Genomic DNA, 20,548 nt, shown 5'->3' with positions numbered 1-20,548 from the left:
GGGGCTACTGTCCCACATGCACTTTGCTAGGCTGGGTTCTTATTTGTCATTTTTTGGAAAGGTCTATTTGAGTCTCTTCTGTGAAAATTGGAGTTTCGTGTTTCAAGATAGAAGCACTTGTTAAAATTCCAGCCTGCACCTGCGCCCAATAAGCCTTTCTCTGATTAAACCTTTCTGATTCCAGTAAATATCTGAAGACCTTTGTATCTCTGAAGATTGCAAATCCAGGGCTTTGTTATTTAAAGAGGTGTCAGTGAAAAATGTAACTAGAGAATATAGGTCATCACTGGAACCAGCAAACGGTGTGTCTTGGGACACAGAGTTTATTAATTGAAGGCAATCCGGATGACGACACTTTACGGATTGACTGTGTCTGGTTAATGTTGTTGTCATTGCACTCTGTGATACAGTTATTAAATAGGTAAAATATTTTACCTTTTCGTATAGAGCCATACACTTACTTGATCTGATTTAATGGAACTATAATTTTAATTATGATTATTACCTTAAATTATAATTAAATTTATGTGGTTTAAATTTACATTTGTGAAAATGGCTGCGTGATGAAAGCAGAAATCAGCTTTGCATTAACAAAAAAGAGGGTTTTTTAACTGCATCTTAGTATATGCTCACAGCCAAAGACTAGCATGACCTACTTTGCAACAATAACAGAGGAATCAAGCCGGGTTTTTTTTGTTGAAGTATCTAAATTGGCCTTGAATGCTACCTACTTGTTCATTTGTAAGTATCTTTAAAAATAGCTATTGTATCTATGAAACTTAAGGGTTTTTTCCCCCCTTCTCTTATTTTGCTGTAGATAATTAGCACCATGGAGCCTCAGGTGTCGAATGGCCCTACTTCCAATACAACCAATGGACCCTCCAGCAACAGTAGAAACTGCCCTTCCCCCATGCAGACAGGGGCTGCTACAGATGACAGCAAAACCAACCTCATAGTCAACTATTTACCCCAGAACATGACCCAGGAGGAGTTCAGGAGTCTCTTTGGAAGCATTGGTGAAATCGAATCCTGCAAGCTCGTGAGAGACAAAATTACAGGTAAGCACTTCGTGCTGTTGACTTTCAGGGTCAGTTTACACGTGGGGTCAGCAAAACCTTAGTGCTTACACTGCGAGTGCTTAGCACGGGGGACACTGCGGATACCTTGGTAAAATCCTTCAGGTGACAAACCTCTAGTGTTCAGTAATGCACACCGGATGTAGAACAACTGTAGAAGCCCCTTGTCTTTCATCCTCTGTACTGATCTGAGGGGAGGCACGAGCACCGCTGGCCTGCGTGCATGTAACACTGCACCTTCTTGCAGCAGAGCTTTATAATAACATTGCTTTACGGATAATTCTGGGGTCTATTAAGTGTTGGTTAGGGTGGTAGGAGGGCCATATAAATGGCTTGAGCCAGCTGACAGCTCCTGATTCTGACTAGTTCTTTTGAACCTTGCCATACTGCCATTGAATTTTTGCCTGTTAAGACTGCTGTAGAGTCAAGATAGCTCTGCATGCCCTTCCCAGCATATTTACCACAGCCTTCTGGAAGGGCAGTGATCTGTAGTGGGAGCCACTGCACTAGATTTGGGCATTTTTGGTTATAGGAATTTGGTTCCATAAAAGAATTTTAACTTACTGTAGTCCTTTTCCACATGAAGAGATACCTGTTAGTAGGTGCCTTCAGACTAGAAAGCCTTCCGTTACTTACATTACACCAGAGGAGAGAGATGCCCGCACTGTAGCTAGAGGAGGTGTGGATGGATGCTGATGCATCCAGCCTACTATATCCCTGCTGCCATAAGCAGGCATTCACTGGTGCACAAGATGATGGGATGAACGATCAGCTTTTATAGCTTGCTTTACAGGTCCGTTTTATAGGCTGTGTGTCTACTCGCATCATAGGTGGGAAACAGCTGAAATTCCACTGCTTTTTAGTGCATCACCAGCACCGTTATGTTTAGCACAGAGCAGCCACCTTGGGAAGGAAAGGGTTCAGAAAAGGACCTGTCTCTTCCTGAGGTGCACTCCTGGCTACTTGGGTGTATGCTCTGTGGAAAGAGGCACCTTGTAAAGATGAGGAATTAAAATGCAAATCTTCATACCTACTTCTCTAACAGCCTGGCAGCCATTACGTTGACAGCATTAGGATGATCTGCTTTAGTGCTTTTAAACATGCACTGCTTCTTTTTTATTTACTTCCTGACATATAGCAATATTCTGGTTGAATACAAGGCACATAACAAATGTCAGTAGCTGCAGGGCAGCTCAGCTCCTGGGAAGTGTAGTCCAGCAGGGCTTGCTTTAGCACATTGACCATGATGTATCTATTTCAATATTCTTGTGACTGGACCACAGCTTCAGGGGTATTAAAAGGAAGACAATTGAGAAATGGAATTGACTTTTATTTATTCTTTACTTTTTTTTCTACTTAAAGAAAAACAAATGGCTTAAAAGCTCCTACTCCAAAAACTTCCATGCAAGTAACTGAAGTCGTCCTCTTTTGTAAGGATACCTGGCCCAGTATCCCAGTGAGATGTACCACCCCTGATACATGCCACCAAACCAATTTAGCTCTATAAACCATTGTTTTTCTTCTAGTCTGAAAATAATCTGAGAAATGAAATTGCAGGTTATTTCAGCTTTTTCAGACAGAAGTAAATAGCTAACCCTCATCTGCAGGAGTCTAGTGTGTTTAGCTTGGATTTTGATCATGGCAGGTCTTGTCCTTCATGAACTTCTTTTCTTCCCATATTCCTTGAATTCATGGTGAATTTTTTGCAGCTCAATCTGCAAGATTTTGATATTCAGTGTTGCTTTCGTAGGCATTTGGCTGTTTTTGGAGACCCATTACTTCATCAGCTAGGAACAGTATTCTTTTTGTTTCAGTCCATCTCTAGGCTTTTGTCTCTGCTCGAAGATGTGAGAAATTTGCTATATCATCTTCAGACATATTCTCGGGTAGTTTCTTGCCTATGCCTTTTTCTTCCATTCAAAATATAGAAGTCTTTATGATAAGTACAGTACTTTAAGGGAACCCTTCTTTAAGAAAAAACCCACTAAATTACATGTCTGCTTTGAGGACATCACCCCTTAGTCTACTTAATGTTTCAGAAGGCAACACAAGCACAGGAGACCCAAAATCTCAAAAATGAATTATCCTCTGAAGACTCTGTGTCACTTCTGAAAGCAGAATTTAATCTGCTGAGGTTTTCAGGCCTGTTACCAAGGCATTGTGCAACATTACTGAGTTTTAGATGTGTGTTTGTTCCTCATGCTGAATTCAGAGTTAGTAAATCGAATGCAGCCCTCAGCCAGAAGCAGTCCCTGTTTTTAAAGGTTCTAAAAACTTTTAGAGAGTAACAAAATAGAAATGCACTGAGGTCATACCCAGCTCATTTTCCTGGATCATTATGTGAGTTCTTCATTAGGCTTTCTGGGGGGTTTATGGTTTTGGGGGGTGGTTTTGGAAATATGACAGTAGGCTGTTGCAGGAATTACTGGCTTTTCAGGGATTCTCTGCTTTTTTTCTTTTTTTGTAATAAAAATCCAGTGTAGAATTTGGACGGTAGAAGCTGTATTGCAGAAGCAGCGGTAAATTCTTAACGTTTGAAATAATTTAGGCTTTTTCTGCTTTGAGATTTTTCACTGGTTTTGGTCAAAATCCTGTGTTTTTAATCTTGGCTAAGTATGCCTCATGGGGTATGCCTCTAAAGAAATGTTGGAGCTCTTACTGTTAAAAATGTGAGTTGTCTTCATAGATAGCAAGCTATTCTCCTTGTTTTAAGGTCCAGTGTCAAGGAAAGACAGAATAAACAGTTGCAGACAGAAGTTGCTTTAAGAAAAATAGAGAAGATCATAAACTTAGATCATCGTCATTAAAGAGTTACCTGGCAAAAACACATTAGAAAATCTCAAATGTATTTTTGAGGCTACATGGGATTGAATTGGTTCATGTAAAAGATTTGATTTCCCATATCCTGTTAAGGGAGCGCACAGATTTTATGAAATAATGTTTAGGCTCCCAAAATACTTTTTTCAAAGAGTTCAGTGTTAAACAAAGTCTGGTAACCATACAGGATCCCTTCGAGAGGATTCATGTTCTGAACTTTTATTAATTCTAAAATGGATTAAACAATATATGTCAGGAATAATCATCTTCTCTGAGTCTTTTTGCAGCCTTAGAACAGTAGTGAGGTTTTTTAAGAAAATTGATTCGTGATGTTACCCCTCGCTTTGGAAAGACACATCTTTAAACAAGCATATTCCTTTACTAAAAAAAATATGCTAATTTGGTAGTACACCGTACCAAGTTGAATAGGAATGACAGCTTCTAAGACAGCCTTTAATTTGGTATTCAAAACCAAAATTGTAAACTTCGGTTTTGTTTGGTAGCTTCTCAGAACAGGCAGGATATACAGTAGCATTTTTAAAAGATGCTAATGACTTGAAAGAGGAGATGGAAGTCAGGCATACATTTTAATTATGGGGGAGGGGTTGCAATAGAAAAAATGGCTTTTTCACTGCAGAGATTTTAAGGGAATGAGACAAGGAAAAACAGGCTGAAGATAGTTGCCTTCATTTGGCAGGGGTGTTTAATAAAAGCAGAACTTGTGGTTGTAAAGTGTGCTTATTAAATTCTTCATTTACACTACCTAATTAATTCTAGCATTTTAAATTAACAGTGAAACTGGTCCCTGCTGTACCATTTCATAGCTACAGCATATTTCGTCCAACAACCCAGTTGTTCAGGTTTAATCAGCTGCTCTCAAAAAATGAGAAGGAACTTGAGTTAAAAAAAAACCACCAAACCCCAACTAAATGGCACAAATGTTTCAGAGCGGTGGTAAATGAAGGGAGGTGACTTCACAGAGGAAGAATACAGATTCAGATGGCTGTGGGGCTTGGCACTTAAAAGCAATGCTAAGTAGTATAGTTGCAGATGCTCTTATTTTGTCCAAAGAAAGCTGTTGATAAATAACATCTTAACTTGAGGGAGGAGAGGGGCTTGGATTCATCAGAAAATTCTGAGGAGAAATTATGAACTTGTTTTGTCCCATGTTGGAAAACAAAAGGTCCAGTCAGCATAGTGTCTGTCAGAAACAGCAGTTGCTGCTGGCCAAGTGAGTTGTCCTTGTTGACGTAGTTTGTGGGGGGGAGATGGGGTATTTGTTGTTGTTAATTTTTTAATTGATTCAATTGTGTCTTACCTGAGCTCCCAAGAATTATATTTTTCTCGGTAACCTAGGCAGGAATTTACATCTCCAAATGTTTGATAGGTACCTAAAATCTTTGGATCTCCTACCTTACAACAATGCAAGCACACTGTAAAGCAGAATATCTATTGATAGAGGATTTCTGTGCACCCCTTAACTTATGACAGAGTTTGCATATTCCTGCTGTGTGATACAATTTTGATGTTCTTTGCATGCATAATCAGTAGCTTCATTGCTCCTCTGCCCCAAATGCCACTCAGTTTTCAAATCGTTCCTTTTGAATTTTCACTTCCTTTAAGATTGCACACAAAGATTTACATCTTTTGTTTTAATTTCAGGTATTTATAATAGGACTGATAGAGACTTAGATTAAATCTGCAGATCAGAAATAATTGTGACGTTGTAAATGCAATATAAATATTGATGATCCTGGTGAAAATCCAGGACAGGCAAAGCAGTAGCATCTGTGTGTTGTCACATGTTAGGAGAGAAAGAAATATCAACTGCTTTACCTATAGCCCTTTCTAGAAGAGTTAGGGATTTTCCATTCCTCACTTTTTGGAAGTTCAACCATATAATCCAAGAATCAAAAGCCGACTAAAATGGCAGAGCTGGGAATAATACAGCATTATATGAGAACACAGGAAAACACTTTCCCTGTGAGCTGTGCTCAATGCTCATTTCCCCATAGACACTAATAAATTCTGAACCTAGGGAGGATGCTCTGCCTGTCCTCTGAGCAAGCTACCACGAACCCCTTCTGGTCCAGAAGTAGGTCCGTTCTGCATTAAGTTGGGATCATCTGCCTGCTACAGAAAACATGTTTTTCCCTACCTCCCTGCGTAGTGAGCAGCGTAACAGCAGCTACCCAAAGGTACTGCTGTAAAAACCAAAGACCCAGATTTTTATTTAACTGTGTTCAGTGAACGATGACGCTGAACTGGTGTTTCTGTCTGTAACGTGCTGTTCAGAGATTGCATGCCTGGAGTTTCTTGAAATTTGGGGCCTAATTAAGCAGCCTTCATTTCAGTATCTGTGATTGGTAACGGTTTTGAAAGCAGTAGATGGAAAAGGTGTGTGGCCTTAGGAGCAGAAGCCGTTAATCGCACCATGTGTCAGTGACTGTAGGAGATGGGAGAGAAGGAAGCCAGGTATGATCATCATCTCCAGCAGTATTGCTCTTGGGGTGGAGGCTCTTGAATGATGGCAAAGTGTGCAGGAACAGGAAAACATGACTTAAGCTTTGCTTGGTAAACAGCTGTCTTCTCTTCTTGGCCCAGTGTTCGCAACAGGCAGCAGCTAAGCCTTATGCATCTTAAGGGGAAGTTTTGGTGCCTGGTCGAGGAGGTGAGCGAGAGGTTGCAGTATCCATCTGGGGATCGAAGGGGGACTCTGAAAGCTCATCATCATAGAAAGACACAAAGCAAAAACAAGATTAGTGGTTAAATTTAATTACAGGAAAGAGGCCTCTTGGTAATACAGTTCATGACAGACAGTAACCGTTGCATGGTTAAGTCTGCACTGGAAAAACTCTGGCTGGAAATTGCACAGATATTAGTAAAATTGTGCTGCCTTGTCATGGGGGGAAAATATTTATTTTTATTCAAAGGAAATGGTTTGCAGCTATTTATGTTTAGAATCTGCAGATAGAACATGTATTCACTGAAAATTTCACATACAAAGACTGCCAATCTTTTGTATGTGTTTTCTCTAGGAATTTTGTAAAAAATGGTATATTAAAAGTGTTTCCTGTTGGAAGAAAAAAAAATGACCCATATGCAGATAAATATAGCTTACTGTGAAACCCAGCATTAAGTTACCTGATCCTAAATGACTGAAGGTATAATCTGAGCATAAACTACTTCTGCATTTGATGTCCAATTCACTGATTTTGCTTTGAAAAGTACCCTCCATTTTAAGATATTACTGGTTCCAGCGGGTTTTCCAACTTAAAATACATTAACCAGATAGGATTATAGAATGTAGGGATTATGTTAGATAAGACTTAAACTGTTTAGAAAGTATGTAAACACTCATGCCTCATGGCATAAGCTCACCTAATAACAGGGTTTAGGAGAAAAATGCCTTGTAGAGGTAGTTTATTCCCTTGTTGACTTGGAAGGGTTTTTTTAATAATTCACCATAAAGCAGAGATAACTAGTCACTGATCTCTGATCACTTACTTGGTATAGATTTTGCTAGACTAGACAGGAGAGTTAGCATCAGTTGCTTTGTTCCAGTACTAGATAAGAATTAACACAGTCTTTCAGAACAGGAAAAAAACCTCCCAACTTAGGTACTGTGGTGGTTACAATCTGCAAATTAATGACACTGGCATTCGGTTGGATTGGATTTAAAGGCCATGTTTAGTAGTGCCCCTCAAAACTGGCAGTATAGGGAATTGCTGTGGTTTTCTGCATTTGACTTCCTTGAAAGCAAAAAACCTTGGTATTTGCTGAAATAGGAAAAATATTTATGTAGCAGAGTATTCATACTAGAGTTCTGTCTGAAGAACGATACCAAATCAAGTGAACTACTTAAGGGTTTTCAGGGGAGTGACTTGGGGGTTGGACTCACTGTTTTTTAGCAGGTACAGGAGTTGCTTCTTTGTGTTGAATGTATTGTCAAAATGTGAGGAAAGAGTGGTCAGATAGTGGCATAACTGCAGCTGAAAGTCAAGTGCCCAGAAAAGGAGAATTTTAAAATAATAAGTTTTATAGCTGAAAAAAGAAAATTATTTATGTGAATCAGATGGAATGTGGAGTGTGCCTCAGTTTTTGGTTATAATATTTGTCCAGCACCTCCATTTGGATGCAGAGAATAAAATATTAGAAGACCTGAAAAAAAGATGCTTTTCAAAGTCTTTTAGAGCTAAGATTCAGAATTCTCTTTTAAAAGACTAAATATATGTCATTAAAGACCTTTAAGTTGATCCTGATTTGGTGGCCTAGTTATTTTATTTTTATAGCTTCTTATTTCCTGAAGTATATTCTGTTCTTGAGCAGAGATAAACCTATTTTCAGTGTTGCATATCCTATTCTAAGGGCTGCAGATTCAAGATAATACCCAAATATTGATTATATAAATGAACATTTGCATTAAGTATCTACATTCATTAGCACTGTGCGGAAGAGAACGTGGTAGTGGTGAGTGTCTTTGGACTGGATTTCTAAAATGTATTTGGTGTGGTTTGCTCTAAATGCTGAGGAAAACAGTCAAATTTGCATCTGTCATCTTCTTTATCAACTCTCTGCAGTTGGTGTATAGTCTGTGCCAGTGAACAAAAGAATTTTGATTTTGTGATTATTGGAAAAAAGCAATTGGAGGGAGTGTTGGGCCAAATAGGCCAAAAGCAAGTAAGCATGACCCTTGTGCTCTGAAAGAGCTTTATCATTAACTTCAGCAACTCGATCAAGAGCTTGTTCTGAAGTGTATTAAATGCCTTTAATGCATAGTTAGTTTGTTCTTCATTTTTAACTGCTTTGTTTGGGTAAATGCCATCACCTCCTATCAAGTCTAGTGAGGAAGGATTAGCCCTGTGGTTTTCTCAATAGCAAGAGTATGCCTTACCTGTAAGTCACACTCAAAAGCCTCATAAATAACCTTAGTATCTGCTGAGCTTCCAGTCTGAGACTCTTCCATTCTCCATATGGCCTGCACTGTCTACCAGGGAACAGCTAGGTGAAACAGCTCTGGTGGGGGAGCTCTATTTGGTGACAGTACCTCCACCCCTTAACTCCAGTGTTGTCCATCCTTTTTCCTTCTTTCTGCCCTTCCCTCTAGAAGCACAGACCTTCAGTGCACATGCAAAGCCCCTTCTGTCTGTAACCCTTCTTTTTTTCGCCTCTCCTTTTAGCCCGAGGAGGACAAATAGAAAGTGAATGGAAAGGACAAGAATTCCAGGCAGGCTCTGGGAGGTGGGCAGCAGTGTCTGCTGTCTTGTGGTTGAGGCAGGGTCACCTTTTGGCATTCACCAGTTCCCTGCTACTCAGGACCTCCTGCCCCTCAACCTTCAGTGGGCAGTGTGGCTGTGCTATGGCTGTCATCCCTGCCTATTACCCCAGTGCTTTTGCTAGGCAGCTTGTCCAAGAGCACAATTGACTTGTGTAGAATGTGCCTTAATGGTTTTGAAAGTAGCCTGCTTCTTGCTTTCCACAAGACCACTTCTAACCGGCATTGCATTAGGAGTTAGCTTTACAATGGTGTTTACTAAACTTGTGACCAGGATTATCTGACCTGCCTGCAGTAGCTGTTCCTCAGACTCAGTGAGCCAGGAAGTTGTTGCCCCTTCAGTTGCAAAGCTGACCCATCACCATTTGGCTTCCCAGCACACAAGGCTCCTGTTCTACAGACAGAAGAGTTCTGCAGGATCATACCTTGACTTCTGGGAACAGCCAGACTAAAACCTCCATATTGTATTTCTATCAAATTTTCAAGTGAGATGCCATCTTTAGAGGGCAAAGTTCCTTTTGGGATATTCACTATGTAGGTCTTTCCTGGCCTTAAGTCCTACTCGTTCCAGAAGACTGAGGTTTAATCCCAATGCTTTGCTACTTGGGGTATCATCCTAATTTATGGTTAAAATTAGTTAATTTCTAGTGATTCTAATTTCTGCACAAAAATACATGGAGACGGGGTTTTACCACTGTTTTCTATGCCTAAAGGATTTTTTCTTCCTGCCTAAAGGGTGACTTCTCTTGCTCCTTGAATTTGGAGTCCAGATGCCTTTGTATGCAACTCACTGGCAATTGTATGCTTACAGGCATCACTGATAAATGTTCCGGTAATCTGTTGGCTACTGGAAACCACTCTGATGCTCAGTCTTTGTCAAAAGACAAGAATACACATCTTTGGATTTCAGGAGCATCCTACTTCATGCCCTGCACTCCATTCCTGGAGCAGTTACTGACAGGGTATCGCAGCCTCTGACTTCATAAACCATTTGTGGTATAGATCGAGTCTTGTTGGGGCCCTTCTGCATCTCTGCCTGCCTGCCTATACAGGTTTGCTCAGGTGCCATGTTTCCCATGTCTGTGATGCCACAATCTTGTGGTCCCTCTCATCCCAGTGAGACTTTAAATTTCAGAGTAGAGAAAGGGAATACAAAGCATGTCACTGGCTCTACTTCGGCTGACTCACTGTTGGGGTTTATTGGACGTAGCTGCTGTTCTCCCTCCTTGAGTAGGTCTGCTGCTGACTTACCAGATCTTCCTACCTGTCCCTGCTAGGAATTCTAGTGCAAGTTTATGGCGTGCAGGTGCTGCTGGAGACAGGATACTGGACTAGCCAGACCCCTGCTCTGACCCAGTACTGCTGTTCTTGCAGCTCATGGCATCTGTTAAATCAGCTTGGGGTGGGGGTAGGATGTCTTTTGCTATTTTTATTCACAAGAGCCCAGACTGTTGTGGGTTTTAGTTAGGTTTTTAAGGGGTGTTGCAAAAACAGATGGACAAAAAGCTGCATCGTGCTCACCTGCAAGCACACAAGTGGCAGTATCACCAGTTTGATTAATTGTTGGTGTGGTACAGGGGCTGCTGTTTCTGCAGTAGAAGGTCTAATGTACCTCCTGCCCTAATTGGATAATTGTCTATGCTCACATGCATTTCAAAGCACTTAAATTAGATATTAACAGGTTTCTTCTTGCTTCAGCATTCTACACTGCCTTTATCTTCCTTAGGGTACTCTCCCTGGATGTAGGGGGTGTTTTAACATGCCCTGTTGTAAGAATGGTAGTTAGGGCATGAGAAGATAGGTATTCTCCAGCAGTTCCTTTTTAGACTACTCTGTTCTCCTACCTGCTGTATCTGTGTCACTTCTGTTTCCCAATGCATCTTTTTCCTACTTCTTTACTTGCTCTTTAAATATTCTCCTGCTCTGGAACCCACTTTATTAAACCCAAACAGCCCCAAACATGAACAGCTTGGGTGCTTGACTGATAACATTTTTTTCCCTTGTGCGTTTTGCCACATTGGGGTATTTGATTTGTTATCTTGGCTTTGTTTATTGGTAGGATTGTGGTACTTACTTCCAGGTTAGGTGTGTTTACATACTTGTTCAAGCTGGAAACAAAATGAAAAATACATATGGCTTCCTTCTCATCTGTTTACCATATACATCTTTAATGTTGTGAAAAGGCTTTTTGCAAGAGCTGTGTTATTCTAAAACCTGCACTGGTTTTGGTGGTAGTCAGCCAACACAAACGGCTTGTCCTGATAGCCAGTCCAGTCATACCTGTGGATGGTGTCATAGAAGGAGGTTTGGGTTGATAGAGATTAAATCTGCCACCTTTAAAAAGGAAAGACTTGATTTTCAGTCTGGAGAAAATTCATTGAGGAGCAGATTCATGCTAATATTCTTTTCAGCAAAATTATAAAGAAATTTAAGTGATAGAACTAAGTGGTACATGCACAAAACAAAGTCATAATATTTTCTCCTTTAGCAGTTTTTCCATTTGAAACATACTTAAATTCCTGCTCTTGTTTTAGAGATGTTGAAAGTTCTGTCTTAAAGCTGAAGCAAATTTGTTAAGTAGGTTCCTTGCAGTCAAAGTATTGATGGATAGTAAAATTTTTATAGGTAGCATATTTTTGGAGACAATAAAGTGGCTTTACTTTTCTCAGCATCTTTCCAGATGCTGTGCAAAGTAATCTACATAAATCTAACTATTAGAGATTAACCTTCTTAGTTGTCAGGTTGCAGCTTTTATTTATGTTTTCGCTGATCAGATTAAAAATGCTGCAGACACAGGTTGTGTGGTTAATATTAAATTTGGTATTCCGGTCTGTAATAAATTGCTTTCCTCTGTGCATTGGAAAAACTGGTTAGTAGAGCTCAAAGAGAGTTTAATTAGTAGGCTGTTTATGAGACAGAATAGGTATTCTGAGTCATTGTTCAGAATTACTGTGAGATTTCTTAGTGTTGTGGTAGCTTTGTTTTTTGTTGTTTGACAGAGGTTGAGGTACAAAACCTTTAAATGTTGCTGAATTAAATCATTTAATGACAAAATTACCAGGGCTTTTCGAATTTGCAGTCAACCAGGTTTCAGATGTTGCTGCTGCAGTATATTGTTATGTCCTACTTAATATTCTTGTTTTGCAAAACAAACTCTTGTTTTTCTCCAGTTTTATGTGTGTCTGCTATTTCCTTTAGACTGGAAGTCTTACTGCTGCTATTCCCACAAAAAATGCTTCCAGGTCTGAAGATGCACTTGGATACCTTAGCAGTGCCTTGTCTCTCCCAATACCTCTGCTTCATGGTTGAGAGCATGTTCTTGGCCTTCTAACAAGAATCTCCCTCTCTAAACCAAGTCGCGTGTTACTTAGTTAAGCCACGACCCACTTTCCACTCTGCCTGTGTAGTTCTCTGACCTGTGACCAAGGTGTGAATCCCCATCAGTGCCTTGGCTTCTACTGTGGTTCTGTCCTCCTGCCTTTCCTCTTCCCACCACTCGTTGCCATCATTTTCTGGACTAGTGGTTCTTCCCATAAGCTTTGGCTCTGGGTGACTGGCATCACAAAGAATTTCAGCAGAAGCTTGTTATGTTTGCAGAAAACTGCAGCAGGTATGGTGTGGGCTCCCAGTGATAGGAATTCACTGTCTCCTTTGGTTGAAGCCTGCCTGGTGAAACATCACTGTTGCCCATTTTTCTCTCCATTTCTGCTCTGTTGTTCAACATTAATATGTTTTAGTTGCATTCCACTTTCGTCACAACTTCAGAAATAGTAGCATTTGGGATGCAGGAAGGGAAGATAAGTTGCTGTAATGAAGCGTGTAACTCTTCCGTGACCTACTGGTTCACACTGGAGTGACTTTCTGTGTAGTTTTAGACCTTTTTCAGTTTCATCTGACGAACTGTGTTAATAGACTCCAGTCATAGTCTTTCTACATTTGAAGTATCTATGGGCTTTTGCCTTCTTCTAATCAAGATTTAACTGAAGGATAGCATTTTAATGCTTTCAATAAAGTATTTTAATGCTGGATGCTTCTAATCCTGTACCTTAAATCATTCTCAAGCCTTAAATCATTCTTGATTTAAAACCTTGTCGTTGCTTAAATTTACCTTGTATTTGTTGCTTCCCTTATCCTTCACTACATACTCTTCTTACCATGGCTGTGTGTAATCTTCATGGTTCTTCATGTCCCACGGATCCAGCAATGCTGTATCCTCTCTCCATGATGTGACATTGCCTGTTCGGGATGTGAAAGGCTTCCTACCACGTATCACATGCTGTATGTCATGCAGTGACTTCTTTAATTCCTGTTACACATTTCCTTCCACACTGCTGCTTACCACTTCTTATGTGCTGGTATGTCTCTTTGAGGGGGAGGGTGGGGGGATGTGCAAGGATGGAGGGTCTCCTTGTGTTCACTTTTTCTTACTGAATATTGTTTTAACTTAGCCTGTTTGTTTCTAATGTCTGCATTCTTGTGTTTAATTCGTCTCTTCTTCAGCATTGACTCACTGTTCAGGATAGACAAGTCATGGCTGTTTCTTGTCCATTCATGCCTGTCCCCAGAACACTGGATTTTTATAGTACAGTCCCTGTTCTGTTCTGGGACAAAGCGGGGAGGAGTGCAGCCTTGCTCTTCTCAGAACAGCTGCTAATTCAGAGGCTCTGTGCTCCTTGGAGGAAGGGGGAGGAGAAGATGAAAAGAAGGGAAGCAAGAGATGTCAACTGGAGAGAGGGGGGATCCAAATATTTGTTCAGAAATGGAACTTGGTTGTCTTACGTATGTCAGGAGAAGTAGCTTCTGAAAATGTACGTAATCAGTTGTTTGCAGTAGTATGAATACACCTGTGCTTAAAATCAGTTTTATATTTAAAGTAATATGATGAAAGCAGGAAAACAAGTAAGAAAAGGGGGGGATATGTTCTGCAGCATGGAATATATGTAATGTTTACAAGGTATTTCCAGCCCAGCACAAATCTCAATGGTCCAATAATAAGGTTAGTGTCATAGAGTGGGCGAGGTGGAGTTTTAGATCCCTGCTCCAGTGACTGTGCCACTCTGCCCAAGTTCACCCTGGAAATCTTGATGCTTTCCAGTTTCTAGTCAAAGCAGGAATAAAAATGCTTTCCTCAGTGGTGTTTGTGGAAAGGTGTGTTACAGAGATAAAATGCTGCCATGCCTCAGTAATGGGAACCGCCGAAGACTCCAGCCAAGTCAGCAGCATCTGTCTCAAACTGCTGCTTAAGCTTTGCATGCAGATTAGTCCATGTCCTCAAGTGCAGCCATTACACAGCTGACTTTGTTAAAACTGTGTAGTATGCAGGTACGAGCAAAGTCTTGTTTCAGGTGAGATGCAGAACATTGGAAGTGCTGGAGGCCTTTACAGGACTGCAAGGCACTATTTGCCAGGGCAGGTGTGGTTTAGATTACTGGTATGGTCAAGTTTAAAATGGAGTAATTGCATGTTTTTTCAAAGTATGCTTGAAATTTCTGCAGGAGGAGGATTTTTTGGAAGGGTCTAGCAGTGCTGGGCAGCAGCAGGCTCTGTCAAAGCACACTCCATCTTGTTCTGTTTCTATGTGGGGCTATTCACTACTGTGTGTAACTTTGAGGGATAACAGCTACTGTCAAATGGTGTTTAATTTACATGAGAACTGCTACTGCTTCAGCATCTCTGAAAATCAAGGCATTAAATTACACCATCTTGCATTAAGGGATTTGTCAAAACCACAGAGGAGGACAGAAATCATGTAATCTCCTCTGTCACTGCCTGGAGAAGTCAAGCTTTTGAACCTGGCAGCAAGGTGTTGGTTGAATGCCCTTGTTTTCTGGTGTGGGGAACTTGGAGTTGAATTTCTGGGGGGGTCTTGCTTTGAGTTGTCTGTGTTCTAGTCATGGTGGTTCTCTTCCAGAGATGCAGAGGTCCGGGGTTTGCAGTTACATCACTAGCTCTAATCGTTTGATTGCTTTAGCTACATTTATAGGATTTGTTTCACATTTTGGGCAATGCTTTTTTTATTCCCCTTTTATTTTTCTAGGCTCGTTGTCATGGTATCTGGCACTTCCCATTCAGATATTAAAATTGAGTGAGTGGTGTCTGTACGTCTGGTTCATTTTCCCTCTTATCCTCTCCCCGAGGGAGAGTTTTACGTGGGATGTAGTACGCCGTTTGCAAGGGCTTCCTTTGGGGGATTTTTTTAGTCATGTAGCAGAGTCTGTTGGAGAAGGTGCAAAGAAGCCCCTTCCACTTGGACAGGGGTACATTAAATCCTGAGTGCATAGAGCTCCCGTGGGAGCTCATTGTGAAACTCGTGACTCCCCCGAGCCCCCCAAAAAAACCTGTCTCCTGCGCAAATGAGCTCTTATTTGAGTCTCTCTAGCGTTGCCAGAATTTAAGGCAGTGGTAACAATTTTCTCCCTGCAGATTTCCTATGGGAAGGACCAGCCTCTGCTGTTTGAGGATCAGGGCTCTGGTGCTTTAGGGGAAGAGTTTTCTTGAGGAATCTTGTCCCATCTGAGCAGGCTTGTGTTGGCGCGTACACTATTACGGATGCCCCAGCTAGAGGTAGGCTTCAGTCTGTGGAACAGAGGAGGATTTTTCCCTGAGGTTTCAGTTTAGATATGCTTATTTATTTGTTACAGAACTACATGCGTGTGTTTTGGAGGGGATCTGTAATAAGGGTATCCCAGTGCAAGTCTGGAACCTGGCTTTCCTCTCAGAAGGACTGTAGGACTGAAGTAGAAGAAAAATCTTCTACTGACACTCAGATTTTTGCTGATGGTTGTTTTTAACCAAAGGTAAATTGTTCTCCTTAATTGTAGGTGCACTGTAGCATCAAAGCATATCTGGGGCTTTAGGTTTGGTTGCATTTAAATACAGCTGACTGTTCTAATCCAGAAGGGGAACTTCTCAAAAGAACTAACAAGGGCACCTGAAATACCGTGATTTGATGAAAGGCTCCCAAGCAGAACTTGTACCCAGTCACCCTTCTGTAGAAGACAATCCCCAAGGTGTTTTACTATTGATCTTACTCTCATTTTTGCTGTGAAAGGCTATGCATTTTTCCCTAAGTTCTTGGAAAAGTGATAGTTACCTTGTAATAGGAGAAGGATGCTTTTTCCTGTTCATAGACCACATGTATGGAATTCCAGTCTGTAGAAATGCAAGGACTTTCTTGTAAATGAGTGGTGTTGACTAAATGGATGGTGTAGTGAAGAGCTGCGTGAATCACAGCACAAGTTACCTATATAGTTGGATTACAGTGAATTGTGACAGTGTCAGCCTCAGTTTAATTGTTTGGTCCTGGGAGCACAGTGTGCAGATGCTGCTTCCCTCCTGGGTTGCCTCCACAGCAGTGTGTGCCTTGCTGGGGTAACAGCAGATGCTTCTCCTTGATAAACGGATGGGGGATGAATGAGGCTGACGTTACTCCTATAAAAAAGCATCAGATGAGGAGCAGGGTTTGACGTGGTCTCATGATCAGGTCTTGTTTTCCCTTGATCTGAATCTTCTCTCCATAGCTTACCTGCTTTTTTTTTTTTTTTTTAGGTAAACAGCTGTATTTGTTGGCAACTGTTACAGTGACAAAAAAAAATGAGGCAGGCAATTCACTTGACCCTCTTTGTACATTTTGAATGTATCTTCTCAAGGGTATTTCTGTAACCTTCTCTGAAAGCTCCTACTGCATACAGCTTTTCATACAAGTTGCAGACGTACTGTGTCCTTCTAGGAATGTGTTTAGAACACTTTTGAAGTGGTTTGGAGGCTCACAGGCTTGTGTTCTGGAATGAGACTACCAGCTAGAGCAGGGCTGACCTCAAGTGTCACTTAAGTCTCCTCTTTTAGTGTTATTTAGAAGATGAAGAGCATGATAAGTCTTGCCTGCCTCTCTCTCTTGCTTGCTGCTTGCTTGCCAGCCATCTGTAGGTGGTATTTATTGGGAACATCCCCGGTTTGAGAACAGATGGGGAAGGTTGAAGAGCATGTGTAGGTCTGCTTCGGGAGTTGCCAGTGGACATCAAGTTGAGCTCAGCTGCTTTGATGGAGAAGCTCACCCTGGCACACCAGTTTCCTTCCCTGAATGTTTGCTGACGTTGGAAATGGCAAAACTTGGAGCCAGGAGGCTGGGAGAATTCATTGTTACATCTTTTTTTTTTTTTGTCCCCAACTTGGGATGACTGAAGGCTGTTACTGTCTGACTGCTGCTGCCTGGCTAATATGAGACGAGCTGTCAGACGTGGCCTACTTCTGAAGGAAGGGATTGTGTCAGAGAGAAACATCGGTGCTCGGTGGTGTTCGCGTTACGGCTGTCAGGCGGGCAGCTTTAATTAGGCTTTACATTTGGGCAGGGGACAACAAAACCATGGTTTAAGGTAGTTTGTGGTGTTGCTGTCCCGTTCTGTGCTTATCTTAGTGAGTAACTGTTTGTAGGGGGAACCATGGTCCTTTAATATAACTTCAAATTCCAGAATTTTGGAGGGGGGGTAATAATAATTTTAACTCTGATTTGTAAGGCCATAGGTGAGCAACTCAAAATTCTGCTCTTCTATGTGTTGCTTTTTGAATGGTTTGCAGCAGTAGGAAGGCTTCCAACTTGGTTGAGGAAATAGCTTGCTTCTACGTTCCTTGTGGGAACGATTGCAGCAAGAGCTGTATGGAGAACAACCAAGCAGGAACACTGTATTTGTAGAGCTACAGAGTAGAAGAGATTATTGAGCACTTAACACATCTCACCAAAACCTTCCCTGGATGTATTCCTGCTTGAGCTGGAGCATAGCTCTAGTTCAAAAAAGCAAACTTTCAGAATTTCCAATGGTAGGAGAGCTGAGAAAATAGATGGTAGGTAGGTAAAATAATCTGTTATCTTCACTGTCAAAACCAACAAATGCTTTCCCCAGGAAAACAGCACTTCCGTTGTTCTAGTCTGGTTTCTTGTTTCAATTGCCAAGTGATGGGACTTGGGATACAAAACTCCATGTTTTATCTGATGGATAGATGTTATTAAAAAAAAAATAAAAGCAATTGGTACTTCAGATCTGCACTAAAGTTGTTAAGGTTCAACTTAACCTTTTTGATCATGTAGATTGAGTCCCATCTTTCAGTTGAAAGAGGGTTTTTTCAACCCTGCAGTCTATTCTCATGGCACCATTGCCAAGGCATCAACATCTTTCCTGAAGCACGTATACCAGGACTGGGCACAGCTTGGGCAGCGGAGCACGCAGCCAGATGAGAAGCAGTGATTTCTCTTTCTTTTCAAGTGTATGGCTTTTATGCAGCAAATAATTGTTTTAACCCTTTTGGCAGCTTTGCAAGCTCAAGATGTGGTTGATTATCTGTCACCCTGTATCAGACCTTCATTTCCCATTTGGAATGGCTGTCATGGTTTGTGGTTGGTTTGGGCTTGTGCTATCTAAATTTACTTATTTGTAGTTTACTGAGGAGCTTAAATTGCTTTGTACCTTTGCTCTGTCCTCTTCGTTCTTATCCTGTCTTTACGCAGTCGACCTTCAGGAGCGAGGAGTTTGGATTTTTCCACTCATCAATAGAAATAAACAGTTTAGGGCCAAGATCTGTTTCCTGAGAGACCTGTAGGAAAACATCTTTCTAGTGATTTCCTATTCACAATTCCCACTTAGAGATCTGTTGGCTGATTATTTTTTTTAATCCATTTAATGTGTACCATGTTAATTTTGTTTTCGTCAATTAATAAGCAGTGCCAAATGAAGTGCTTTATAGAAAACCAAGTATATCAATGCTGTTAAATAGACATTCTTAAAATTTGTAAGTCAAACTTGTAATATCATCAAGGAACATGTCAGTTTAGTTTGACAGAATCTATTTTCCATAGACCTAATTGGATTGACATTGAGTTTATTACCCCTCTCTAATACTTTATATTATTAGAATCCAGTATTGAATATTCTGTAGCTTTGCCTTGCTCAGCATTAGGCCGATGGACCTGTAATTACTTGGGTCATCCAGTCCTCCCTCTCTGAATTTCAGTGCAAAATTGCCTTTCCTCCGGGCTCCTGGAATCCTTTCAGGGCTGTACAGATTAGTGAGTATCACCAGAGAGCCATTTGTCCTTTTTTTGGAGCCTATTCTGTGAAAGTACTCCAGATCATTTCATTTAAACACGCATAACTTTAGGAGTTCCTGTTTAACATCCACCTGGGTTGCTGGTTAGTACTTCATACAGACTTGTCAGGTGTACATGACATCTGTTTGTACTGCTGCTATCTGCTGATTAGTCAGCATGAGCATTAAGGGATCTTGTTTCTGTAATCTCTTAAAAAAAAAAAAAAAAGCCTTTGTTCTGACCTTTACTAGCCAGAGATTTTTTTTTCCTTTTTCTGGGTTTTTTTGTTTGTTTCTCTGTTTCTGATGATTTTTCTGTTCTTAGCTTATGCTGGTCTCTGTCTGTTTTCCCTTTTCATTTAAACACAGAGTTGTCCTAAGCAGCCTCCTTTACAAAGGAGGCGAAGGCAGGTATGGGTCTCTAACTGGCACTGCCTTTCTCATAGCTGCAGGTTTTGGGAGTGTGGGTAAGTGTTACGAAGAGGGTGTATTGATTTTTCTGTATTCTTTCTCATGGTCTGTTTTAATCTTGGCAATTTTTCAGCTCTGAAATAGAGCCTCCTAAAAACCAAGGTACGTAGGTTAGCAGCTTATGATTGGCTTTGCATGTCAGACTGTCATGTCCTTGATCGTTTTTTACCCTATTACTGCTTCATTTTAGACATACTTTTTACCAGATCACAGCATCATTTCCTGCAAGCTAGATTAAATGTTTTAGAAAGAGCAACAGCAATAGTGATATAACAAGGTGGTGTTTTGGGATCATCTAGAAATATCTCTTGCCTGCCCTACTGAATCACAGCATGCAGTGAATTACTGGATTCCAAATCACAGAAAATATTTACTATTTACGGTGCTGTTCCTGGGAAGTGTAGCATGGGAATGAACTTCAGTGTCTGTGTGCCATCCCACTGAGAGGTCCAGCTGCTTGCTTCGTGCTGCCAGATTGCGTCCAAAGAAATGTTACCCTTTTGGAGTACATGCAGTAAGAGTACATGATGAAAAAAAAACTTGAAAGTTCATATTCACCGTATTCTGGAACAAATTCTTCTCTCCTTTCTCTACCAATAATAATTTTTAGTTCTTTCACATCTAGAGAGTCTGTGTTTTGTCTGACATAAGGTGTATTGCCCTTGAGAGTAATTTGAAAATAATATTTTTAGCTGGATATATAATTTTTTTGTTTCATAACGGGTAAATATTTAGCACAATAAAACTTTATGATGTCTGCCAGCAGTCATAAAGCTCTTCACAAATAATCTTCTCTTCTGTATGGTTTTGTAGGTGTTTCTGGTTAGTTGGT

General features: G+C 40.7%; 1 protein-coding gene across 3 annotated transcripts in view; it reads left to right on the top strand.

Annotated features, from left to right (window-relative positions):
- The window catches only part of ELAVL4 (ELAV like RNA binding protein 4), a gene marked incomplete at both ends in the record, with an annotated part of 61,688 nt that overhangs the window by 21,063 nt on the left and 20,077 nt on the right, over window positions 1–20,548 (top strand). For 2 of the 3 annotated variants that reach the window (XM_084266337.1, XM_084266336.1), the window contains one exon: window positions 818–1,058. In XM_084266337.1, coding sequence (XP_084122463.1) covers window positions 818–1,058 — 241 coding nt within the window. Of the gene's footprint in view, window positions 1–817; window positions 1,059–20,548 lie in introns of those variants that run through there. The other variant, XM_084266338.1, reaches the window with a different exon arrangement.

Source organism: Gallinula chloropus (genome assembly GCF_964237585.1).
Source record: "Gallinula chloropus genome assembly, chromosome: 6".
NCBI lineage: Eukaryota > Metazoa > Chordata > Aves > Gruiformes > Rallidae > Gallinula > Gallinula chloropus.
Note: the sequence above shows the minus strand (reverse complement) of the source record. Positions and strands in the feature narration are given on the sequence as shown.